This window comes from Danio rerio, chromosome 18, assembly GCF_049306965.1.
Source record: "Danio rerio strain Tuebingen ecotype United States chromosome 18, GRCz12tu, whole genome shotgun sequence".
Classification (NCBI taxonomy): Eukaryota; Metazoa; Chordata; class Actinopteri; order Cypriniformes; family Danionidae; genus Danio; species Danio rerio.
In genome coordinates, this window is record NC_133193.1 from 47,222,511 (window position 1) to 47,242,012 (window position 19,502).

Consider the following 19,502-nt stretch of genomic DNA (forward strand, 5'->3'; position numbering starts at 1 on the left):
ACACACAAACAGGCTCATCCAAAGGGCAGGAAACTGCTGAATCCCCCGCAAAACATCCTTGGATGACCAATGAGGTTAATTAGAGAGAGCAACACACACACAAATATGTTTACACACCAGTGAAGAGTCTTGAGTGGGTGGAGGAGTTCATCTTTGCTGGACTGAATGTCAGCATTTACATGGAAAGAAACACAACAGACGACCATGACAGGACATGTGGGATGCCAACTGCAAGAAAGAGACAAAACAAAAATTTCTGCTTCACAGCACAAAACAAAAACTGGGGTGAGTTTCCATTTCATGTTCAATTTAAAGTAATAGTTGATGAAAGAAAAAGAAAACTCACCCTCATGTCGTTCCGAAGTTAAAAAAAAACACAGAAATAAGAATGTTTTCTGTTCCCATTGACTTCCATTGGACCTAAAACACAGTGAAAGTCAATGGGAGGAACCAAAATATTTGGAATGTCTTTTTTTATGCTCTACACAGTGCACACATTTGGCTTATCCTAAAATAATAAGATAAATTATGAGATAAAAAAAAATCAAAGCTGTAAGTTACAACTTATAATTGGAGGGGAAATTAAATCAAATAGTTTTTTTTGTCTTCAAATTCTGAGTTTTTATATCAATTTTGGACCTTTTTCTCCATAACAGGAGCCTAACGCTTGATTCACACGAGGCTTCAGCATCAACACTCGACAGAGTGCGTGTCTAAAGTTGTTTACAATAAAATTAGTCTGCAATCAGCAACTGTCTGAGTTGTGGTATTTGCATAAAGCGATCTGGGGTGTGTTTCCAAAAACCATCGTAAGCCAATTAAGTTCGAAAGTTCCGTCGTTACAAATATAGTTAGTTGATTTTCCGTTTCCCAAATCCGTTGCTCCAACGAACATTAGCAAACTGTGTCGCAAACTTGTATGCTTGCAACTACACCTCTGTAGTTATAAACATGGTTCCTGGCTGTGTTCTATTCCCAACCTTCCCATTTAAACTTGGAATGATTAAAAATAAAAGAGCATTACAGTCGTCTCTCTTTGGTGTAATTCGCTTTAAAACAATTTTTACAGTTCAGTTTTAGCGATCTTCATGTTTACAATTGCGTTCCCTTCGCAGTGCACTTTGAAAACATTAATGTCATTTTGACCACAGCCGTGGCTCATAGCGAAAGCTAAAGGTGACCTATTATTTAAAAGGGGAATTTAGGTCACGTCTCCAAAGCTTGTGAAAAAAAAACAGCATACGTTAATGCTTTTAACTTGTAGTAGGTTTTTTTATTGAGTATCTGTACTGTACTGTACATGACATGGGCCTGCTGGTTAGACCATTTCTGCAGAGGTTTACATGTGTCAACTTGTAAAAGTAGACTTTTTAAAAAAAATAAATAAATAAACAATATCCTACCTAATAATTATCATCCTTAATAATATTATTAAAATAGGATTTCATTTCCTAAGAAATAATAAATAATAAATTCAATCGCTTAATAAATCACCTCATTAATTCATATGATTTATATATGATACTAGAATGCGTGTTAGCTTTTGTAAGGGATTTTATGTTAATTTAGAATAAAATATGTCATATTGTCAATAATATCTGTAAAGGAAACACAGGCCCTATATGTGCTATTAATATATATTGAATTATTATTGAAAGCGAGTGCATGTTTTAACCAAAACTAATATTGGATTTTATTTTTAAATGCGTGTGCATGTAAAACAGTAGAGTTTGCACAAAGAATTTATGGGGTTCTACTCTAAAGAAGTTGTTACTCCACCCCATTTAGAGCATCATTATGGGCATTTTAAGTTAAAACTAACGTGGTTTAAACAATGGATCTGCGACAGAGAAACTACGGATTTTGGGAAACACTCCTCACTACATCACTCTTTACTCAAACAATGCATCATACTATGATAGTTCAGCTGCGAGTAATGTCGTTATTTGGGAAACAGACCTCTGATTGGCTGACACTTGAAATGTTGAGAAATTCCTAACTTCTGCAACAAGCGACGCTGCTGTAGCGGCACCAACGGGTTCACAATTTAGTTCGGCAATCATGCTACCCATTCACGCCCCGTGTGTATAATGTATTGGGTCATAAAACAGGACATGCGAAGACTGAAAAAAGGCATAAAAAAATTCTGCTTCAGTTTAAATCAAAACTGCGGTCAACCATTACCCAATGTCAAATTTAAGTGAAACGTTTAAATAAATCAATGGAAGTCAATGGAGACAAAAACAACTAATATTTTGAATGCATTTAAAGTGAAATAGATGTAAAACCCAGCCTGATCTCATGAGGAAACGTAACTTTTTAACATTTTGTCAGTTTAAGGGCTAATTCGTATGAATTCGTACAAGTTAAGTGATACGAAAAGGCACGCAACCCCGCCCCTAAACCCAACCGTCACTGGGGGATGAGCAAATAGTAATTAATCAAATTAAATTGTACATATTTAAGTGTACGAATTCATACTGTTTATCCACTATATTAATAAGTTACGAATTGCTGTGAGATTGTGTTTGTAAAACCAGAATGTTGGTGTTCACTCAGTCACATAGTAAATCATGTCTTCAGATGAGCTTACCTGGTGTTTGCGCACTTAATCTCAAAGCTAGTGGAGCTAACTAAATGGAACAGTACCAGTTTTATGAGGAAGATTAGTGTCAAACTCTAACCCAAGTCGAGAGTAGTTAACAGACCATCTGATGCAGATTGCACTCTAAAATAACAACGCTGCCTGAACTCATCTGTTTCAATCAGACTGGCTGACTTTCTGCATTTTCCAGGAGTCAATGTGCAGTTTTTATTAGCCCTCTCGGAAACAAAGTCGTATTTATAAAGTGAGCTGCAGCTGAGAGCTTCTAAGGAAGACTGACTGGACATGCCACAGTTTGCAATATTCATTACTTTGAGTTATTTGCTGTTTCCAATATGGTGCATGATGGCTCAGTGGTTAGCACTGTTGGCTCACAGCAAGAAGGTTGCTGGTTCGAGTCCTGGTTGGGCCAGTTTGCAATTCTGCATCTGCCACATAAAATTTATGCTGAAATAGTTGGAGGTTCATTCCGCTGTGAAAAATATGGGACTTAGCCAAAGGAAAATGAATGAATGTTTATGTTTATTTGTCACTTCGCAGCAGGCACACAATGTGTCATATGACGTTGATGTTTAGTTCTATTTTGGTTTCGACATCAGATGACCAAAATTTAACGTCGATTTAACGTCTAATACCAATGTTATCTGGCATTGATATTTGGTTGATTTTAGACTGTGGCATTAACTAATATCCAGCATCATTTACAGTCATGATATGGCATCAATACGTCAAAGTCTAACATCAGTAGACTTTTATCTTTGGTTGGTTTTTAACTTAACTAAAATTCAGCGTCACTTTAAAGTCACAATGTGACGTCCATACATTGTCAAAAGCTAACACCATTAGCCGTTGATCTTTGGTTGATTTTATGTTGTGTCATAAACTAACAAAAAATCATCTTGACGACGAAGTCTGACCTCAAACTAAACTTCATTTACTTTTCTGTGGATGGAGTTTTAGACCACAAAGCCAATACCCATTTTCCAGTATTTTCTTTGGTGTTGTTTGGGCAGTAGTGGAGACTGCTGTGAAGCTATTTAATTGAGTTATGTCTCTCTTGCACGCTGGACTGTTATTCACGACAGATTTACCCATTTAAACAGTCTGTGCTCTGATGCTTGAAATATGTCAATCTCTCTTCTCAGTTTCCTCCAAAGCAAGAAGGCCTTTCTTGACCAGAAGAACTACACGTCAGATTTTATGCCTTCAGTTTGAGGTCTGCTAGGAAGAAAGTGACTTTCCAATTTTTTTTTTTTTTTGGATGAGCATGATTACATGTGAATCTTCAACAGGATTGAAATGCCAGCATTCGCAAGAATGAAACACAACAGTAACCAACAAAAGCACATAAAATTATTTTTGATGCCACCCTACAGGCACAGGACTTAAACATGACGTCAGATTGATATTGTACCCCAACGTTGTGGGGATTTTGCATTTTGTTAGGAAATAAAAATTGGGTTGACGTCATAAACGACGTCAATCAGGCCGACGTCAGTGTCCAATGTCCAACCTAAAATCGTCTAAACAAATATCAAATGATGTTACAGCTTGACGTTGTGTGAACGTTATCACTATGACGAATTTTAGATGTTGGATTTTGGTTGGCAAGCCTGTCGAATAAATATCAGTATTTGACGTCAATAATACGTTGGTTTAAAACCTAAAATCAACCAAATATCAACGTCATTTGACATTGTTATATGACATCAAAATAACGTTGTCCTTAGAAACTGGCTAGGCATTGAATTTTGGCCACCTGACATCAAAATCTAAATCTAACCTAATATTAAGTGAAGTTTCACAAACTAATTTAGAGACGAGCACGTGATTTGATCGACTACAGCTGATCCTTATCGCTAATCATTAGCTAGCCTATCAGATCATACTAAAACTACTATAAATATCCTACCTAAACTTCATTCCCCATCTTCGTTTTTTGGATTAAAAATACCTCTATTCTTCCCTTCTTCGTCTTACTCGTTCTACAATCAGGTGACACAGTGGTTGGTGCTGCTGCCTCACCGCAGAAGGGCCAAAGGTTCAAGTTCTAATTGAGCCAGTCGGCACTCTCTGCGCAGAGTTTGCATGTTCTCCCTGTGTTCTCGTGGGATTTCCCTGGGTACTTCGGTTTTTTCCCACAGTCTAAAAACGTCTACATAAGCAAATTGTAATAACAGCCACAAGCACTTAACGTATACATACTGAATCAATCAGAACCAACATATTAGCCAAAGTATAAATGGGGGCTCTCGAGAAATACCTGATCTTGTATCCCTCCATCTACAAGCTCAGGGTTCTCTCCCGGGTCAAACCTGCTATTATAGTCGATCATTCTCCAAGTGTTAACTCTTGAACGTCTTATGATGTTGTGTGCCGGCTGGGCAATGTTAGATATCAATTTGATGTAGTTTTGACATCAAGATAGTTTACATGCATTGCAGGGATGTTAAATCCAGTCTGAATTTGTATCTGTATGAATTGAAGCTTTCAGAATGAATTAAACTTTTCTTACATTCTAACACTTTTTGTCTCAGTTTTTTTGATGGTTAAAAGGGCATCAATGTGTGGATGTCAAATTTTTGATGTCAAGGTTTTGACATTAAATTGATTTGTATTTTTGACGTGTTGACTCGATGTTAGTTTGATCTCATTTTGACATCAAGCTGGGATAACCAGGTCAATGGCAAAATCTTACTTTATAAACAGCAACATGATTCTGGACCAATCTTGAAAGAACATTCCAATCATCCAATCAGATTTGAAGAACAAGGTTACATTTTATATCATGTTCAGGCTTACAATCAGGGATAGCTGCTTCTACACAATAAAAATATCCTATTAACAGGGTCTGTATTTTTTGATTCAGGATTCTTTTTTGTGTGTTTGTTTGTTTATTTATTTCTAGTCATGAATTGCATTATGGGCAGGGCCAGACGGAATCTGCAGACGTTTTTTGCTATTTCTGTTGAGAATTTTGGTAAAAATCTGCGGATCTCTGTGGAATTATTTTGGGAGTATCCAGCGGAGTATCATAACTAAAATCTTAATATATTAAATAAAAAGTAATAAATTACTCAATAAAAACTGAATAAATTCAGATTTACACATTTACTCAAGTATATAAACAGAATTAATAATAGGCTAAAAATCTGTAGAAATCTGCGGATTTCTGCGGAAAATCTGCGGAAAATTCTGCGCGTGCAGATTCTGTGTGGGCCTAATTATGGGATGTTTATCTCTGCTCTGTCGACTTATGATGTTAAAAATTCAACTGTGCAATCTAACAAAGTGACTTTCATTGACATTTTAGCAATTTGAAACAATAGACGAAATAATACATAAAGAATTAAGTCTTAACAGAGCAGAAAAATTACTGAAAGTTTATTACCAGGTTTATGCATCATAATTTAAAACACCAAACCAGACAATACATCACTTCAAACTGTTAAAAATGTCAAAAGAATCAACTTTTTCAAACATCAAAGATTATTGAAGGGAAGATTAAAGTCATTCGTTCATTTTCCTTCAGCTTAGTCCCTTTATTCTTCAGGGGTCGCCACAGCGGAATGAATCGCCAACTTATCCAGCATATGTTTTACACAGTGGATGCCCTTCCAGCAGCAACCCAGTACTGGGAAACATCCACACACTCATTTACACTCATACACTACGGTCAATTTAGTTTATTCAATTTACCTATAGCGCATGTCTTTGGACTATGAGGGGGAAACCGGAGCACCCGGAGGAATAACACGCCAACAAGGGGAGAACTCCTCACAGAAATGCCAACTGACCCAGCTGAGGCTCGAACCAGCGACTTTCTTGCAGTGAGGCGACAGTGCTAACCACTGAGCGAACGTGTTGCCAAAAAATTAAAGATTAAAGTCCCACAATTCAATTCAAAAGTATAAATAAATCTTTAAAAAAACACGAATGACAAACATATGGTAAAATGTGAATTTACTGTTTGCAGAGTACCATAATTCACCACTCATTTCCCTTTAATTTTAAAAATAACTTAGCAGGGATTAGGTTTGGATTCAACTTCCAGACAGGAATGATGTTTCAGGATCAACAAAATATGCTGATGCAGGAACACATCCAACTCTGCGCTGCTTGCATACAGTTAAACACACATGTAATTGTGCTTTGACCCCATGTTCCTCTGCGTCTGTATGGTGTGGTGATGAGAGGCGGGGCCCGGGGACAGCACTACAGGGGATTAATGTAGACTCACACAAAGACAGCCTGACACCCTAACCAGTTAACTACTCCACTGCCTGCCTGACTGACTGACTGACTGACAGCAGCCGGCCCTCAGCCACTCGCTGCTCACCACAAGAAAAATTAGACAACAATCCCGGCGTTTTCTGTCCGCCGCTGTTCCTGATTTTCATTCCAGAGCAATAAACACTGTGATTTCAGCTCCCCTCCCTCTCAGCTGTCATCCCTCGCTCTTACTTTCACTTCTCCCTCCTTCTTTTTTTCCACAAGTCTCTCTCTCTCTTTGTCTGAAAGTTCGACATACCACCTTCTTTTGCCAAACCTCCCCCCAGGCCCTCAAGTGCAGCTGCCAAAAATAAGACAGGCTGCCGAGGGGCCCCGGGGCCTCGTGTGTGTGTGCGCGCACTCGAACCCCTCCTGCCTGCTTGAGTACTTACCCGACTGAATTCAGCCACTTGGATCTGTTTATTTAATATTCAGTCAGCTGTGGGGAGTGAGGTTAGCCACAGCATATAAAAGTCAGGCAGCGTGACCGAGATATACCCCTCGCACACACACACACATTATACACGAGTACACACATGCCATCTCTAACACACGCAAGCTCCCTGAGCAGTATATACTTAAGGATACCAAGGGATGTATAAACCAAGTTTACAAACTCAAGGCATGAGTGCATGTGTGTTTGTGCGCGATGTTGTTAGCATGTTAGCATGGTATGCTAACTGCCAAACTATCCCAATTCATCTGCTCATGCTGTATTTTATGCTATTTTAAGAATAAACAGTGCATTCTCACTCAAAAGCACATAAAGAAAGGGTACAGTTATAATGGCTGGACTTAAATTAGTTTTAAAAATTTAAGCGGGAAATTTCTGATTAATTACTTGCAGTATTTAGTGAATGGGCAGAGCTTTCAATTATTAATGAAAAAATAATGAAATTACATTATTTTTTTTAATCAAAATTTGTTTCATACTTGTCTAATACAAATGCACTCAATGGCCACTTTATTGGGTACACTTCTCTAACTGCTCGTTAAAGCAAATTTCTAATCAGCCAATCACATGGCAGCAACTCAATGCATTTAGGCATTTAGACATTACCATGACGACCTGCTGCAGATCAAACCGAGAAGAAAGGGGATTTAAGCGACTTTGAACGTGGCATGACTGGTGGTGCCAAACTGGCTGGTCTGAGTATTTCAGAAACTGCTGATCTACTGGGATTTTCACACACAACCAACTCTAGGCTTTACAGAGAATGTTCTGAAAAAGAGAAAATATCCAGTAAGCTGCAGCTCTGTGCTCAAATGCCTTGTTGATGCCAGAGATCAGAGGAGAATGGCCAGACTGGTTTAAGCTGATAGAAAGGCAACAGTAACTGCAGACCTACAGCACAGCTACAGCAGCAGAAGACCAGCTCCTCCTATCAGCTAAGAACAGGAAACATGAGTCTACAGTTTGCACATGCTCAACAAAATTAGACAATAGAAGATTGGAAAAACGTTGCCTGGTCTGATGAGATGATTTCTGCTGTGACATTTGGATGTTAGGGTCAGAATTTGGCATCAACAACATGAAAGCATGGATCCATCCTGCCTTGTATCAACGGTTCAGGCTGGTGGTGTAATGGTGTGGGGGATATTTTCTTGGCACATTTTGGGTCCATTAGTACTCAATTGAGCATTGTGTCAATGCCACAGCCTACCTGAGTATTGTTGCTGACCATGTCCATCCCTTCCCAGGTAGCAAAGAATTCTGGCCCGGATTTGGCATAAAGCTGGCATAGCAGGCATTCGTCTGGCACTGGCATACAGCATGTAGGCCAAACATGGCCCGGGTTTGGCAGAGGTAGCACCGTCTTTAAGGCGGCACATAAGACATGGGCCAGATATCAAATGTAGTATTTGGACCAGACATATATGTAAGTTTGGCCTTTTTTGACCCACTTTTAAAACATTTTAAAATTACACTTGAATAAATAAAAAAATTCTACCAATCAGGTCGCTTCGAAAAAAAGCACGGACATAAAGTAAAATGCTTCATGCATTTATCAAATTAATTGCATGCATGACATACCAACATATCTGGCCCAGATCAGGCCCAGTTAAGGGTTATTACCTTGGCTGAGACATGGCCCAGATATGGTCCATGTTTGGCCCTTGTATGGAGGTCAGACCTAGTCCAATAACGCACCGTAAATCACTGCAGCCTATAGACCAAGCAAAAGCTGATTGTGTGTGCCAGAGCTGGGCCAGAGAAATTGTGCTATGTTGGTTTATGAACACAGTGTACTCATCTTCTGATGGCTATTTCCAGCATGGATAACATGCCATGTCATAAAGCAAAAATCATCTCAGACTGTTTTCGTGAACATGACAATGAGTTCAATGTACTCAAACGGCCTCCATAGTCACCAGATCTCAATCCAGTAGAGCAGCTTTTGGATGTGGTGGAAGGGGAGATTCACATCATAGATGTGCAGCCGACAAATCTGCAGCAACTGTGTGATGCTAGCATGTCAATATGAACCAAAATCTTTGAGGAATATTTCCAGTACCCTGTTGATGAGGGATTAAGGCAGTTCTGAAGACAAAAGAGGGTCCTACCCGGTACTTGTAAGGTGTACCTAATAAAGTGGCCGGTGAGTGCATGTACATATATGCATGATATTTACCACCAGATATCATCAAGTCCCTTAAAACTTGAATTTAGAATCTGAAATATCGAGGCATCTGTTCTCGTCTTCAAACTGACAGCTTAAAAGAGTCCTTTGAAGTCTATAAATATGGCACATGATCTTTTTAGCATATATCAAAACCACATGACCTGACCATCTGATTCCACTGTACTCTCCGTAAATATCTTTTCTGTGACCTGAGTGACGTCAACACTAATATCTTCATCCCTGCCCGACCAGGTGCATCCAATCCCGAGGATATCTATCATATTCAATCAAAGGAACATTCCTGCTGGTGACATTTCATGATAAATAATAATGAGATTTTTTTTTTTTTTACCACGACCTCGCTGAATACATCAGATATCCATAAAACTCTGATGACTGATAAGTTCACCAGATGATTTCTCCCAGCCTCGTCCAAAACAACAAAACTCTTTTGACATTTGGAGCGGTGCGCTAAACAGAAACATTACCCTGCTTATTACCGCCCTGAGGAGAGAGAGTCTTATGAATACCAATTTTTGTGCGCGCACACGTGTTTTGCGGTAACAATAATTTCAGAGCGACCCACAGTTCCTGCTGGGAGGAATCCCAGCATGCTCCGGTCCGGCCAGGACTGGCAGACTCCAAGGGGTCAAAGGTCATGGGGAAAGGTTGCTTTTATCTGCTAATGAGGTCGCTACCTAGGGCTCCTAATGTCTGTTTGGCCGTCTGCGAGCAGGGGGCAGCGGCACACTGAAAGACCATGCTTGACACCGATGCCATCCGTCCCGGCGTGGAGCGATCAGAGCCGAGGGGCGACTGGTCCCGAGAACAGAAAACAAAGGGCGCAGAAATTGCAGTCAGTCCCCTGGAGGTCCAGCTTGCTGTGTTTAACGTCTTCTCATGCTAATATCCAGCGATGGGCCGGTTAGGAGATCTGATGGATTGTCAAAGGTCTCAAATAGATGATAGGCTACAGTGACTGCGAAACAGAGGACAACAGGAGACCTGTGGAGAAGCCTGAGACTCTTTCTTAGTCTGCTGCACTAAACATCTGTCTGATCTTATGATGTATCTTGATTTCTGTAGCGCTTTTATCAAGTAGATTGTCTCAAAGCTGCTTAACATAGACGGAGAAAAGAAAAATAACAGTATTTCACATAGTGTAACATTCCAGGCATTCAGGAGAGTAGTGGTAGAATCCCTAACCTGATTTCAGCAAGTAGGACATGTTCTTAACAGCTATGTTGATCCTGGAACAACATTCCAATCAGCCAATCAGAATTAAGGGATATGTTTACCGTTTATGTAAAGTTTACCCTTACAGTTTTATGCACTTCTACATGATTGTCATCCAACTAGTATTCCCTTCTGATTTTGGGAATAATTTACAGTTATGCTTTGGTTTAGGGGTAGGCAATAGGTATGGATTACATTTTCAACAAAAAAAAAGTGATATTCCAGGATCAACATGTCTGTTAATCCAGGATTGAATCGTAGCAAAATCATGACGTGCTGGTAGAATACTGGTGTAAACCTTGTTACATTAAAACTAATTCAAATCAGTATGATGTCTCTGCTGAAGTTCAGTTCAGTTTCATACAAGTGGCACTGATGAAGGACAATCTACTAAAGAGCAACTCCACTGAAGTGCGTTTATGCAGTTCTATACAGTATATGCTAGCATGTTTGTTTTTCTCACTATGCTTCAACTGATGACATACATGAGACTAAACTTCATATTGCTGATTCTCGAGTACATCAAATATAGATTTTTGTGTTACAAAATGACAACAGGACAGAATCCTTAATGTTTTCATTTGTTGAAAAACACTGTCATTCCACCAAACTTTGATTAACTTTGAATGTTACCTAAATGTATATAAATATACACTGTACAAATATTATTTTAATTAGAATCAAATCAAATGATTTAGTAATCTCTCAACCTATATTAATCAAACTAACTAAAAATATTAAGTTAACTTTGTATAACTAAAACCAATTTGGATGAATCTGAGGAACTTATTAAAATAAGTTAAAGTAACTTAAAAAAACATTTGTTGTGACATGTTTTTGATCATTTTTACAGTATATACAGTTGAAGTCAGAATACTGACTTTAGCCCTCTTGAATTATTAGCCTCCCTTTATAATTTACTCAATTTCTGTTTAATGGAGAGAAGATTTTTTTTTCAACACATTTCTAAACATAATAGTTTTATCAACTCATTTCTAATAGCTGATTTTTTTTATCTTTGCCACGATGACAGTACACAATATTTGACTAGATATTTTTCAAGACACTTCCATACAGCTTAAAGTAAAATTTAAAGCCTTAACTAAGTTAATTAGGTTAACTAGGCAGGTTAGGGTAATCAGGCAAGTTTTGTTCTGTAGACTATCGAATAAAAAATAGAGCTTAAAGGGGCTAATAATTTTGACATTGAAATGTTTTTTTAAAAATTAATAACTGCTTTTATTCTAGCAGAAAATAAAACAAATAAGAATTTACTGTAAAAATTACCTTGCTCTGTCAAACATAACTTGGAATATTTAAATATTGAAATATTTAAAAAAGAAGAAAAAAATTCAAAGAGGGGCTAATAATTCTGACTTCAACTGTATATGCAAAGTACTACAAGTCAAAATGATTACATCAAAATGATTACAACAAAATGATATACTCTATAAATATGTATATTATTGAATGGCTCAGCCAAAGCCCTGACTAAACCCAATTGAGCATCTCTGGAGAGACCTAAACTGTGGCCCAGATGACTGTCCACCAATGTTTACCATCCAACCTGACAGAACTGGAGAGAATCTGCAAGGAAGAATGGCAGAGGATGCCCAAAATCCAGGTGTGAAAAATTTGTTGCATCTTTCTCAAAAAGATATATGGCTGTATTACATCAAAAAGGTGCTTCTGCCACCAATGAGCTCTCTCAGAAATTGTAAATATTTTAAAATAGGCACTATTCTTACAAATAAACTGCATAGTTGCAATCTAAACAACTACATTCTCGACTAAAAAAGCCTCAAAAGTACATTTTGTTGTCTAACAGCAGTAATATTTGTCTAACTGCTTGTTGCTGGCTGCGGGCGGAGTAATACACAAAGGGTAAAGAGGCTGTATGGGTGGTGATATTACTTAAATATCTCATGGCTATCAGCCAATCAGATTCGAGAACCAGACAGAACTGTTGTATAAATATATTTCGGTAGTTTACTAAATAAAACCCAAAACCCAACCATTATTAACGGCAAATTCAAACAAACAAATATAACTAATAAAATATAATTAACATAATTTTTAAAGAGCTCTATAACTGAATAAAGTATAAAAAAAAATCAAATGTTCTGGAAGTTTTGATAAATGCTCAGTGTGTCACACACCCAAGCGTGTTGTAAAGGCCTGAGAAAGGAGTCCATTAACTCTTGATTTAGTCTGAATGTCATGTAGTGGCTTTTGTGTACTGGTGACAATCTCTGAATGGACATCACAGCCCTTCTCCTCTGCTCTCCTCCCACTCCTCCATCTCCTTCACATCAATGAAGGAACAGTGTGAAGAGGTTTTCCATCACATGTGTATGAACAGCAGAGCCTTTGTCTCCAGGCCAGCCTGTTTGTTTAGCCTTTAAATGAGTGGCCTGAATGAAGAGGGTGGAGAGAGATTGAGATAAACAGAGAGAGAGAGAGAGGAGGGGAACTGCTAGAACAACACTTGTAGAGAACATGATGGAGATTAGTTTGTACAAGCAGCCTAAAGACGAGGGCAACGGACAATCAAATGATCAGAAAACACCTCCAGTCCTGGATGCCAATTGGTTAATATAGAATTCCTTCTATTGTAATTAGTTGAATACTTCTTTAAAGCAACACAGGCTCATTAGGAAAATGTGCCCAGGGATATGTTTCTGAGAATCGAGAATTATGTATATTTTGTGTTTAAAACGAACACTAGCAGGTGGTACCATTTACCTCCATATACACCGCAAGTCCTGCTGTTGTCATCACTAAAGATATTAGGTTAATACAACTTGCCATTACTTAATATACCAAGTTTTGACATCAAAACTTAAACAGGTGTGTTTAACTAACTCATTAGGCAGCAAAAAACTTAATTAAATTGATATAGTTCTCTGAAACTTAAAATTCTGCCTTGACAACTGCACTGATTGGTCAATATATGTTATATGACACAAGGTGGTCATTTTGCTTGTGATGCAGAATTTTGCTGAAGCGCAGCAGGACAGAGGCACTCCCTGAACCCTTTTGACAAAAAAAAAAGTTAAATTAGTGAGTAGATATTTAAATGCTTATATACATTATTCCTATTAATATACAGAAGTGACACAATGGCGCAGTGGGTAGGAAGAAGGTTGCTGATTCAAGTCCCAGCTGGGTCAGTTGGCATTTCTGTGTGGACTTTACATGTTCTCCCCGTAGGTTTCCCCAGGGTGCTCCAGTTTCCCCCACAGTAGTGTAGTGTATGTGTCCTGGTCATCCAGGTGAGGGGTTGAGCATGGGGCTAATGCCCACCTCGTAAAAATGAGCTGTTACGAAACACCAACGTGGTGCAGCTAAATATCAACATCGATGTAATCGGCCCTAAGAGAAAGTAAATAATATAAAAGCTGAAACTTTGGAAGTTTAAGCTATTAAGTTATCTGTACTTAAACATTTAAGTTATCTTTATTTACCGTGCATTCACACGGGCTTCAGTGTCGACGCTTGACCGTGTCTGAAATTGGGGCTGGTGCGATCGTCATAGCAGCGTAAGCCAATAAAGTTAGTCTGCAATCGGCTACTGTCTGAGCTGGGGTATTTGCATAAAGCGATCTGATTGGCTGATGCATCCGATGGCACTTGAGAAAGTTGAGAAATCCCCAAATTCTGCAGTGAGCAATGCCACTGAAGCGGCGCCAACGCATCCACAATACAGTTCTGCAATGCCTGACGTCACCCTTTCAAAGTGAATGGAAGGCATTGATGCTGACGCCTTGTGGGAATGAGCCGTTAAACATGTAAGTTATCTGTAATTAAACATTTAAGTTAATTAAATGAAGAGACCACGTTTGGTCAACTCAATTAATTGAGTTGTCGATTTCCCATTACTCAAACGAACTGAGGGAATCACTTTCCTCAAATCATTTAAGTAGTCTTAACAAATTAGGGTTTAAAGAGTAGATGGCTTTTCCAGCGTTACTGGTTTATTTTTGGTAGCCCACTGCAAATGGCGACAAACTTGAGAGGCGGAGCAGAACGAACCGAGGTTTAAGTCCTGTGAAAGACAATTGCAGAAACCAGGTAAAGCTAAACTCAAAAAAGGGCAGTGTGATGCCGTGGTGAAAACATACAGCTGCAATGGTTTTTCTCTTCTAGTTTGCTTTTGAAAACATCTGTTGGGTTTAGGCAATGGGTTGGGTGGGTTGATATCAAGCTGATATATTATGATATATTATATAAAAGCCAACCAATATCTCTCACACTCTAAAAATTGTTATGATGGATTGTTCTAGCACAATTTGTTCATTTTGAAGTCTCTAGCCCCTTTCACACAGTGATACCGGTAAATTTCTGGAAAATTTCCGGAACGACTTTACCGGTATTTTCAAAAAAGCGCTGTTCACACAGGCGAGGACGTTACGGAAATTTTCCGGAAAAGAGCATTCACACATCCATTCCAAAATACCGGTAAATTCTGACATCATTAACCACAAATGAGCTTTAAACGGCTGTGCTTGTATTTGTAAACATTTGACTAAATTACAAACTCTGTGGATGATCAATATTGTGAACAACTTTCGCAGGATCACTTTCGCATGTCGAGATGTTCATTATCTGTGCGTGTGCAGGCGCTCACAGGCTGTTTCACAGGAACACGCAAAGCTTGAAGGTAAACAAACAACGGCTTATCATAAGCATCTCATCGATGATTATTTACACAGTTGGCATTAAGAAGAACATATAAACGTGATCTGACTAACTTCTAGCAGTTAAATGTGTCTGGAAAAATATTCAAAGGTTTTTATTCTCACAAACCGCGCGGAAGTAAATGCGTCTGACTGTTGTAATTGGCTAAAGCAGACGTCTCACGTCAGCACGTTCTAGACGTGCACGCGCTTATTACGGCAATCTTCCTTCTGCATTCACACAGCGCAGCATTCCGGCAAATTGCCGGTAATGTTACAACTTCTCTTTCCGGAAAATAGCCAGAACGAATTTACCGGTATTTTCAAAAAGGACCTGTTCACACATACAAGCTTTCCGGAAAATTGCAGGCAATTTTTCCGGAAAGGTCTGTATGTGTGAAAGGGGCTATTGTATAACCTAGATACCCTAACCTGTCTAATTAACCTAACTACCCCATTAAGTCTTTAAATTGGATTTCAAGCTGAATACTATAGTGTCTTGATAAATATCAAGTAAAATATTATTTACTGTCATCATGGCAAAGATAAAAGAAATCAGTTATTAGAGATGAGTTATTAAAACTATTATGTTTAAAAATGTTTTTTTTTTTCCTTTGTTAAACAGAAATTGGGGAAAAAAATAAACAGGGGGGCTAATAATTCTGACTTCAACTGTATGTGTTGCAAATCCTCACAACACAAACACATAAAAAACCTGCTGCATTTTTTTCACAATGCAAACAGATTAAGAAAACACCTGCACGTCCTCACATCACGTGCAACTAGCATGGAACACAATGAAATGTTTTAAGTAGACCCTAAACTCTGACTCTTTATAATTTAGAAAATACTGCAAGCAGCTTTAAAAAAAATCACAGTTTTGTATAATGAAATGTTGCATATAATCAGACACTGTTTGAACATAACCCTCTGGAAAAGAAAACACCCTCGCCTTAACATTTCACAATTCATGCTGCGCAGCAGGCTTGATCAGAATGAAGTGACAGACAGGAACTAAATCACTGATGTAAGACAGCAGTTCAGAGGTCATTATGGAAATTGCTTTTGCCTGTGGTGCTTCAGCTCAATAACAGCTTATTTACAAAAACAGGAAGTAATATGGGTATTTTATAATGATTGGAACCACATTTGTGCTGCGATACAAAAACTCATTAAAAGAACACATACATACTGCTTTGTGTTTTGACCATCTACAATACAGAGAATGTAACGTGGACAAATGTATGTTACTTCTTTTTAAAAAGTAACTAAATGTGGTACTTTTTAGGGAAAGTAATGAGTTGAGTTACTTTACCTCTGGGCTATTAATAAAGTTAAAGTAAAAAAATATCAGCCCTCAGGTGAATTTTTTCAAATATTTCCCAAATGATGTTTAAAAGAGCAAGGAATTCTTTATAGTTTGTAATAAATCAAGTGTAATAAGCATGTTTGTCCAGCAGTGGGCGCCTTAATCAGAACTGTTTTGTTTGGTCTGTGATTTAATTTATGGGTTCATTGCTTTGAATCTCTTTGCAGTCACATGCACTGATGTTTATTTGCGGTGAAACTTTCAGTTATTCCACTGTATTTGGAAACTCCACAATCAGCCCTACAAGCAAATAATGTTGTGAAATGGGGAGCTCAGAGACCAGAAAGGTTTAACAAGAAGTAGACACATCTATAGCAATCAATATAAGACTTGTTTGAGAGAATTCAGAATGTGCAGACATTTATGGATGCTCATAAAGCAATTCCTTGTAATTTACATACAAACCTGATATTAGAGACCTGTTGTAGCTTGCATTGTGCACAGTAAATTAATAGAAATATTTGTTAAGATTCAGTATAAATTCATTGTTGTTTTTTTATGTTTTTTTTTTTTTTTTGGCTTTTTTCTATTGAAAAAAAAATTGTTTTCAGAAATAGTAATAATAATAATAATATTAATAATACAACCTTTAAATGAAATAACACAGATTAAAGAAATATGAATAAATCTATTTTAATCTATTAGGAATATAAACAAGGGCAGCACAATGGCTGAGTGTAAATGTTATAAATCAGACCTGTTTTTGACAGCATTTATCATTGTTGAGGAAATAAACACAATTTTTGTGCGCACTAACGTTTTCTTGTAGCTTCAGAAAATTACAGTTGATCCACAAATGTTTCCTGGACTGTTTTGATTATTTTTCTTAGTAATTTTCTAGGTTTTGAACCTTTCAGGATCATTTCCAACCCAAGCTCATTCTGGAAACATAGCCCTCCGGACGTTTCTGGAGACCGCGATTTATGTGGCCGGAGGTACGTAAGGCCGCGTTTATTTTTTTCTGAGCGAACGCTGCGGGGCGGTGTGGCACCGCTCCGCCCCTCCTCTTCGCGCTCGCCAGCCGACGGCTCGCCTCCGAGTGGAGGGCTTTCCCGATGCAACCAGTTTGTCCGCTTAGCTCACAGCGTTGCGTCGGCGGAGCGGAGGCCCCGGAGGAGGAGGAGCCGGCCGCGGTGGACGACGACCGGGATCGAGTCCGGGGAACAGCGGTTCTGGAAATCAGGTAAGACGAAAAACAGAATCTGAAAAAATAAGGACGAGAACGCGGCGGGATCCGAAAACGCGGTCGAAATCGAAGACGAGGGCTTTTGTTTATTTTGTTGTTTTTTTTCTGGACGGCTTTTGCGAACCGTCGCTCGGGTTTAGGGAAGGAGGAGGAGGAGGAGGAGGAAGAGGAGGAAGGCCGATCCGGTGGCTTTTCGCGCGAGAATGGCGCGCGCTCCCGAGAGGCGCCCGAGACGCGAAAAAGCGCGCACAGCAGCCTCTCACTGATCCGCAAAAAAAAAAACGCTCAAATACGTATCTCCTGGGACGTAAATCGCGGTCCGCAGAAACGTCCGCGGAGCTACGTTTCCACAATGAGCCCGGGTTGATCATTTCTGTCTATATAGAGAGCTCTCGGATTTTATCTTGGAAATCCATTGATGTGTGTTTCACAAATGAACAAAAGTCTTACAGGTTTGGAACAGAACGAGGGGGAGAAATTAAAGACATATTGGTAATTTTTATGAGCCCTATGCACACTTTAATGCTCATTATCTGATCATTATCTGATAATAACTATCACTATTACACAATGAAGTTTTTTTTTTTTCATTTATTAAATTTGTCTTGGACAAGCATAACATTGACACAACATATTACAAGACAATAAATTGCACAGAGTATATACAAAACACACAATTGGAAAATGTTTAGCAAGATGTCGTTCATTCAGCCCAAAAGATGTAAATCTGAAGATAAACTCTACTTCTGAATTGGTCATTCGCTTTCCTGAAACAAAACACAAATGAATACATGTTTAAATGTGTTAGACAAACATTTATAATGGTAAAACATTCAATGTATGTATGAACTATTATTGAGATGCGGTTAAGTTCACTACCGTAAACCAGCTGTGGGAAAGGATGTCCTTCAGATTCATCCGTTTCTCTGGGTTTACCACGAGGAGCTCATGGAGAAGTTGGAGCAGTTCTGTGAATGAAAGATAGGGTCGTTTGATGAAAGCAGTAAACTTCAGAATAAACATTAATATTCAAAGTCTCCATGTTTATATAAAGTCTTCTATGTGTTATGACTTCAGTATAGCTCTATATTTGAGGTGATGATCTTACCCTTTGACAGGTGTCTTTTGTGCCAGATTTTCCACCGGATCCACAGCAATGTGAAGAAGAACGGATATCTTCCGCTCACCATTCTGAACAGCAGAATCCCCAGAGACCACACTGTGGCAGGATTGGCGTGGTATACCCCATGGTACAAGAACTCAGGAGGAAGGTAAAATATTGTGCCTTGAAAAAAAAGACATTGTTTTGGGTTAGCCAAGTTAGCTTTGCTGCAGTATTACTGTATACCTTTAAACACTAGAAATAATTGAAATCATTATTGGTTTCACAACAGTCTGAAAGTCATATCTGTCCAAACTAATAATCATTACTATTAAGTTTAATGGTATCCCAGCAGGCACACAACGTCGTAAGACATCAATAATTGGTTAGATTTAGGTTGTGATGTTGGGTGAACAAAATTCAATGTAC

The 19,502-nt window shown here is 38.5% G+C and overlaps 1 protein-coding gene and 1 long non-coding RNA gene across 3 annotated transcripts in view; one reads left to right on the forward strand and one right to left on the reverse strand.

The window, feature by feature from the left end:
• The window catches only part of LOC137488334 (uncharacterized), a 22,461-nt gene continuing 2,959 nt past the window's right edge, over positions 1–19,502 (forward strand). Inside the window, exons 1-2 of the long non-coding RNA XR_011007357.2 lie at positions 1–285; positions 19,090–19,242. This is a non-coding gene — a long non-coding RNA (uncharacterized lncRNA). The remainder of the gene's footprint in view (positions 286–19,089; positions 19,243–19,502) is intronic.
• The window catches only part of pimr179 (Pim proto-oncogene, serine/threonine kinase, related 179), a 10,992-nt gene continuing 8,801 nt past the window's right edge, over positions 17,312–19,502 (reverse strand). Inside the window, exons 7-9 of one of the 2 annotated variants that reach the window (XM_068214936.2) lie at positions 19,080–19,256; positions 18,851–18,939; positions 17,312–18,738 (exon numbers count right to left, since the gene is read on the reverse strand). In XM_068214936.2, coding sequence (XP_068071037.1) covers positions 18,727–18,738; positions 18,851–18,939; positions 19,080–19,256 — 278 coding nt within the window. In that variant the 3' untranslated portion in view covers positions 17,312–18,726. The remainder of the gene's footprint in view (positions 18,739–18,850; positions 18,940–19,079; positions 19,257–19,502) is intronic. The other variant, XM_073929602.1, reaches the window with a different exon arrangement.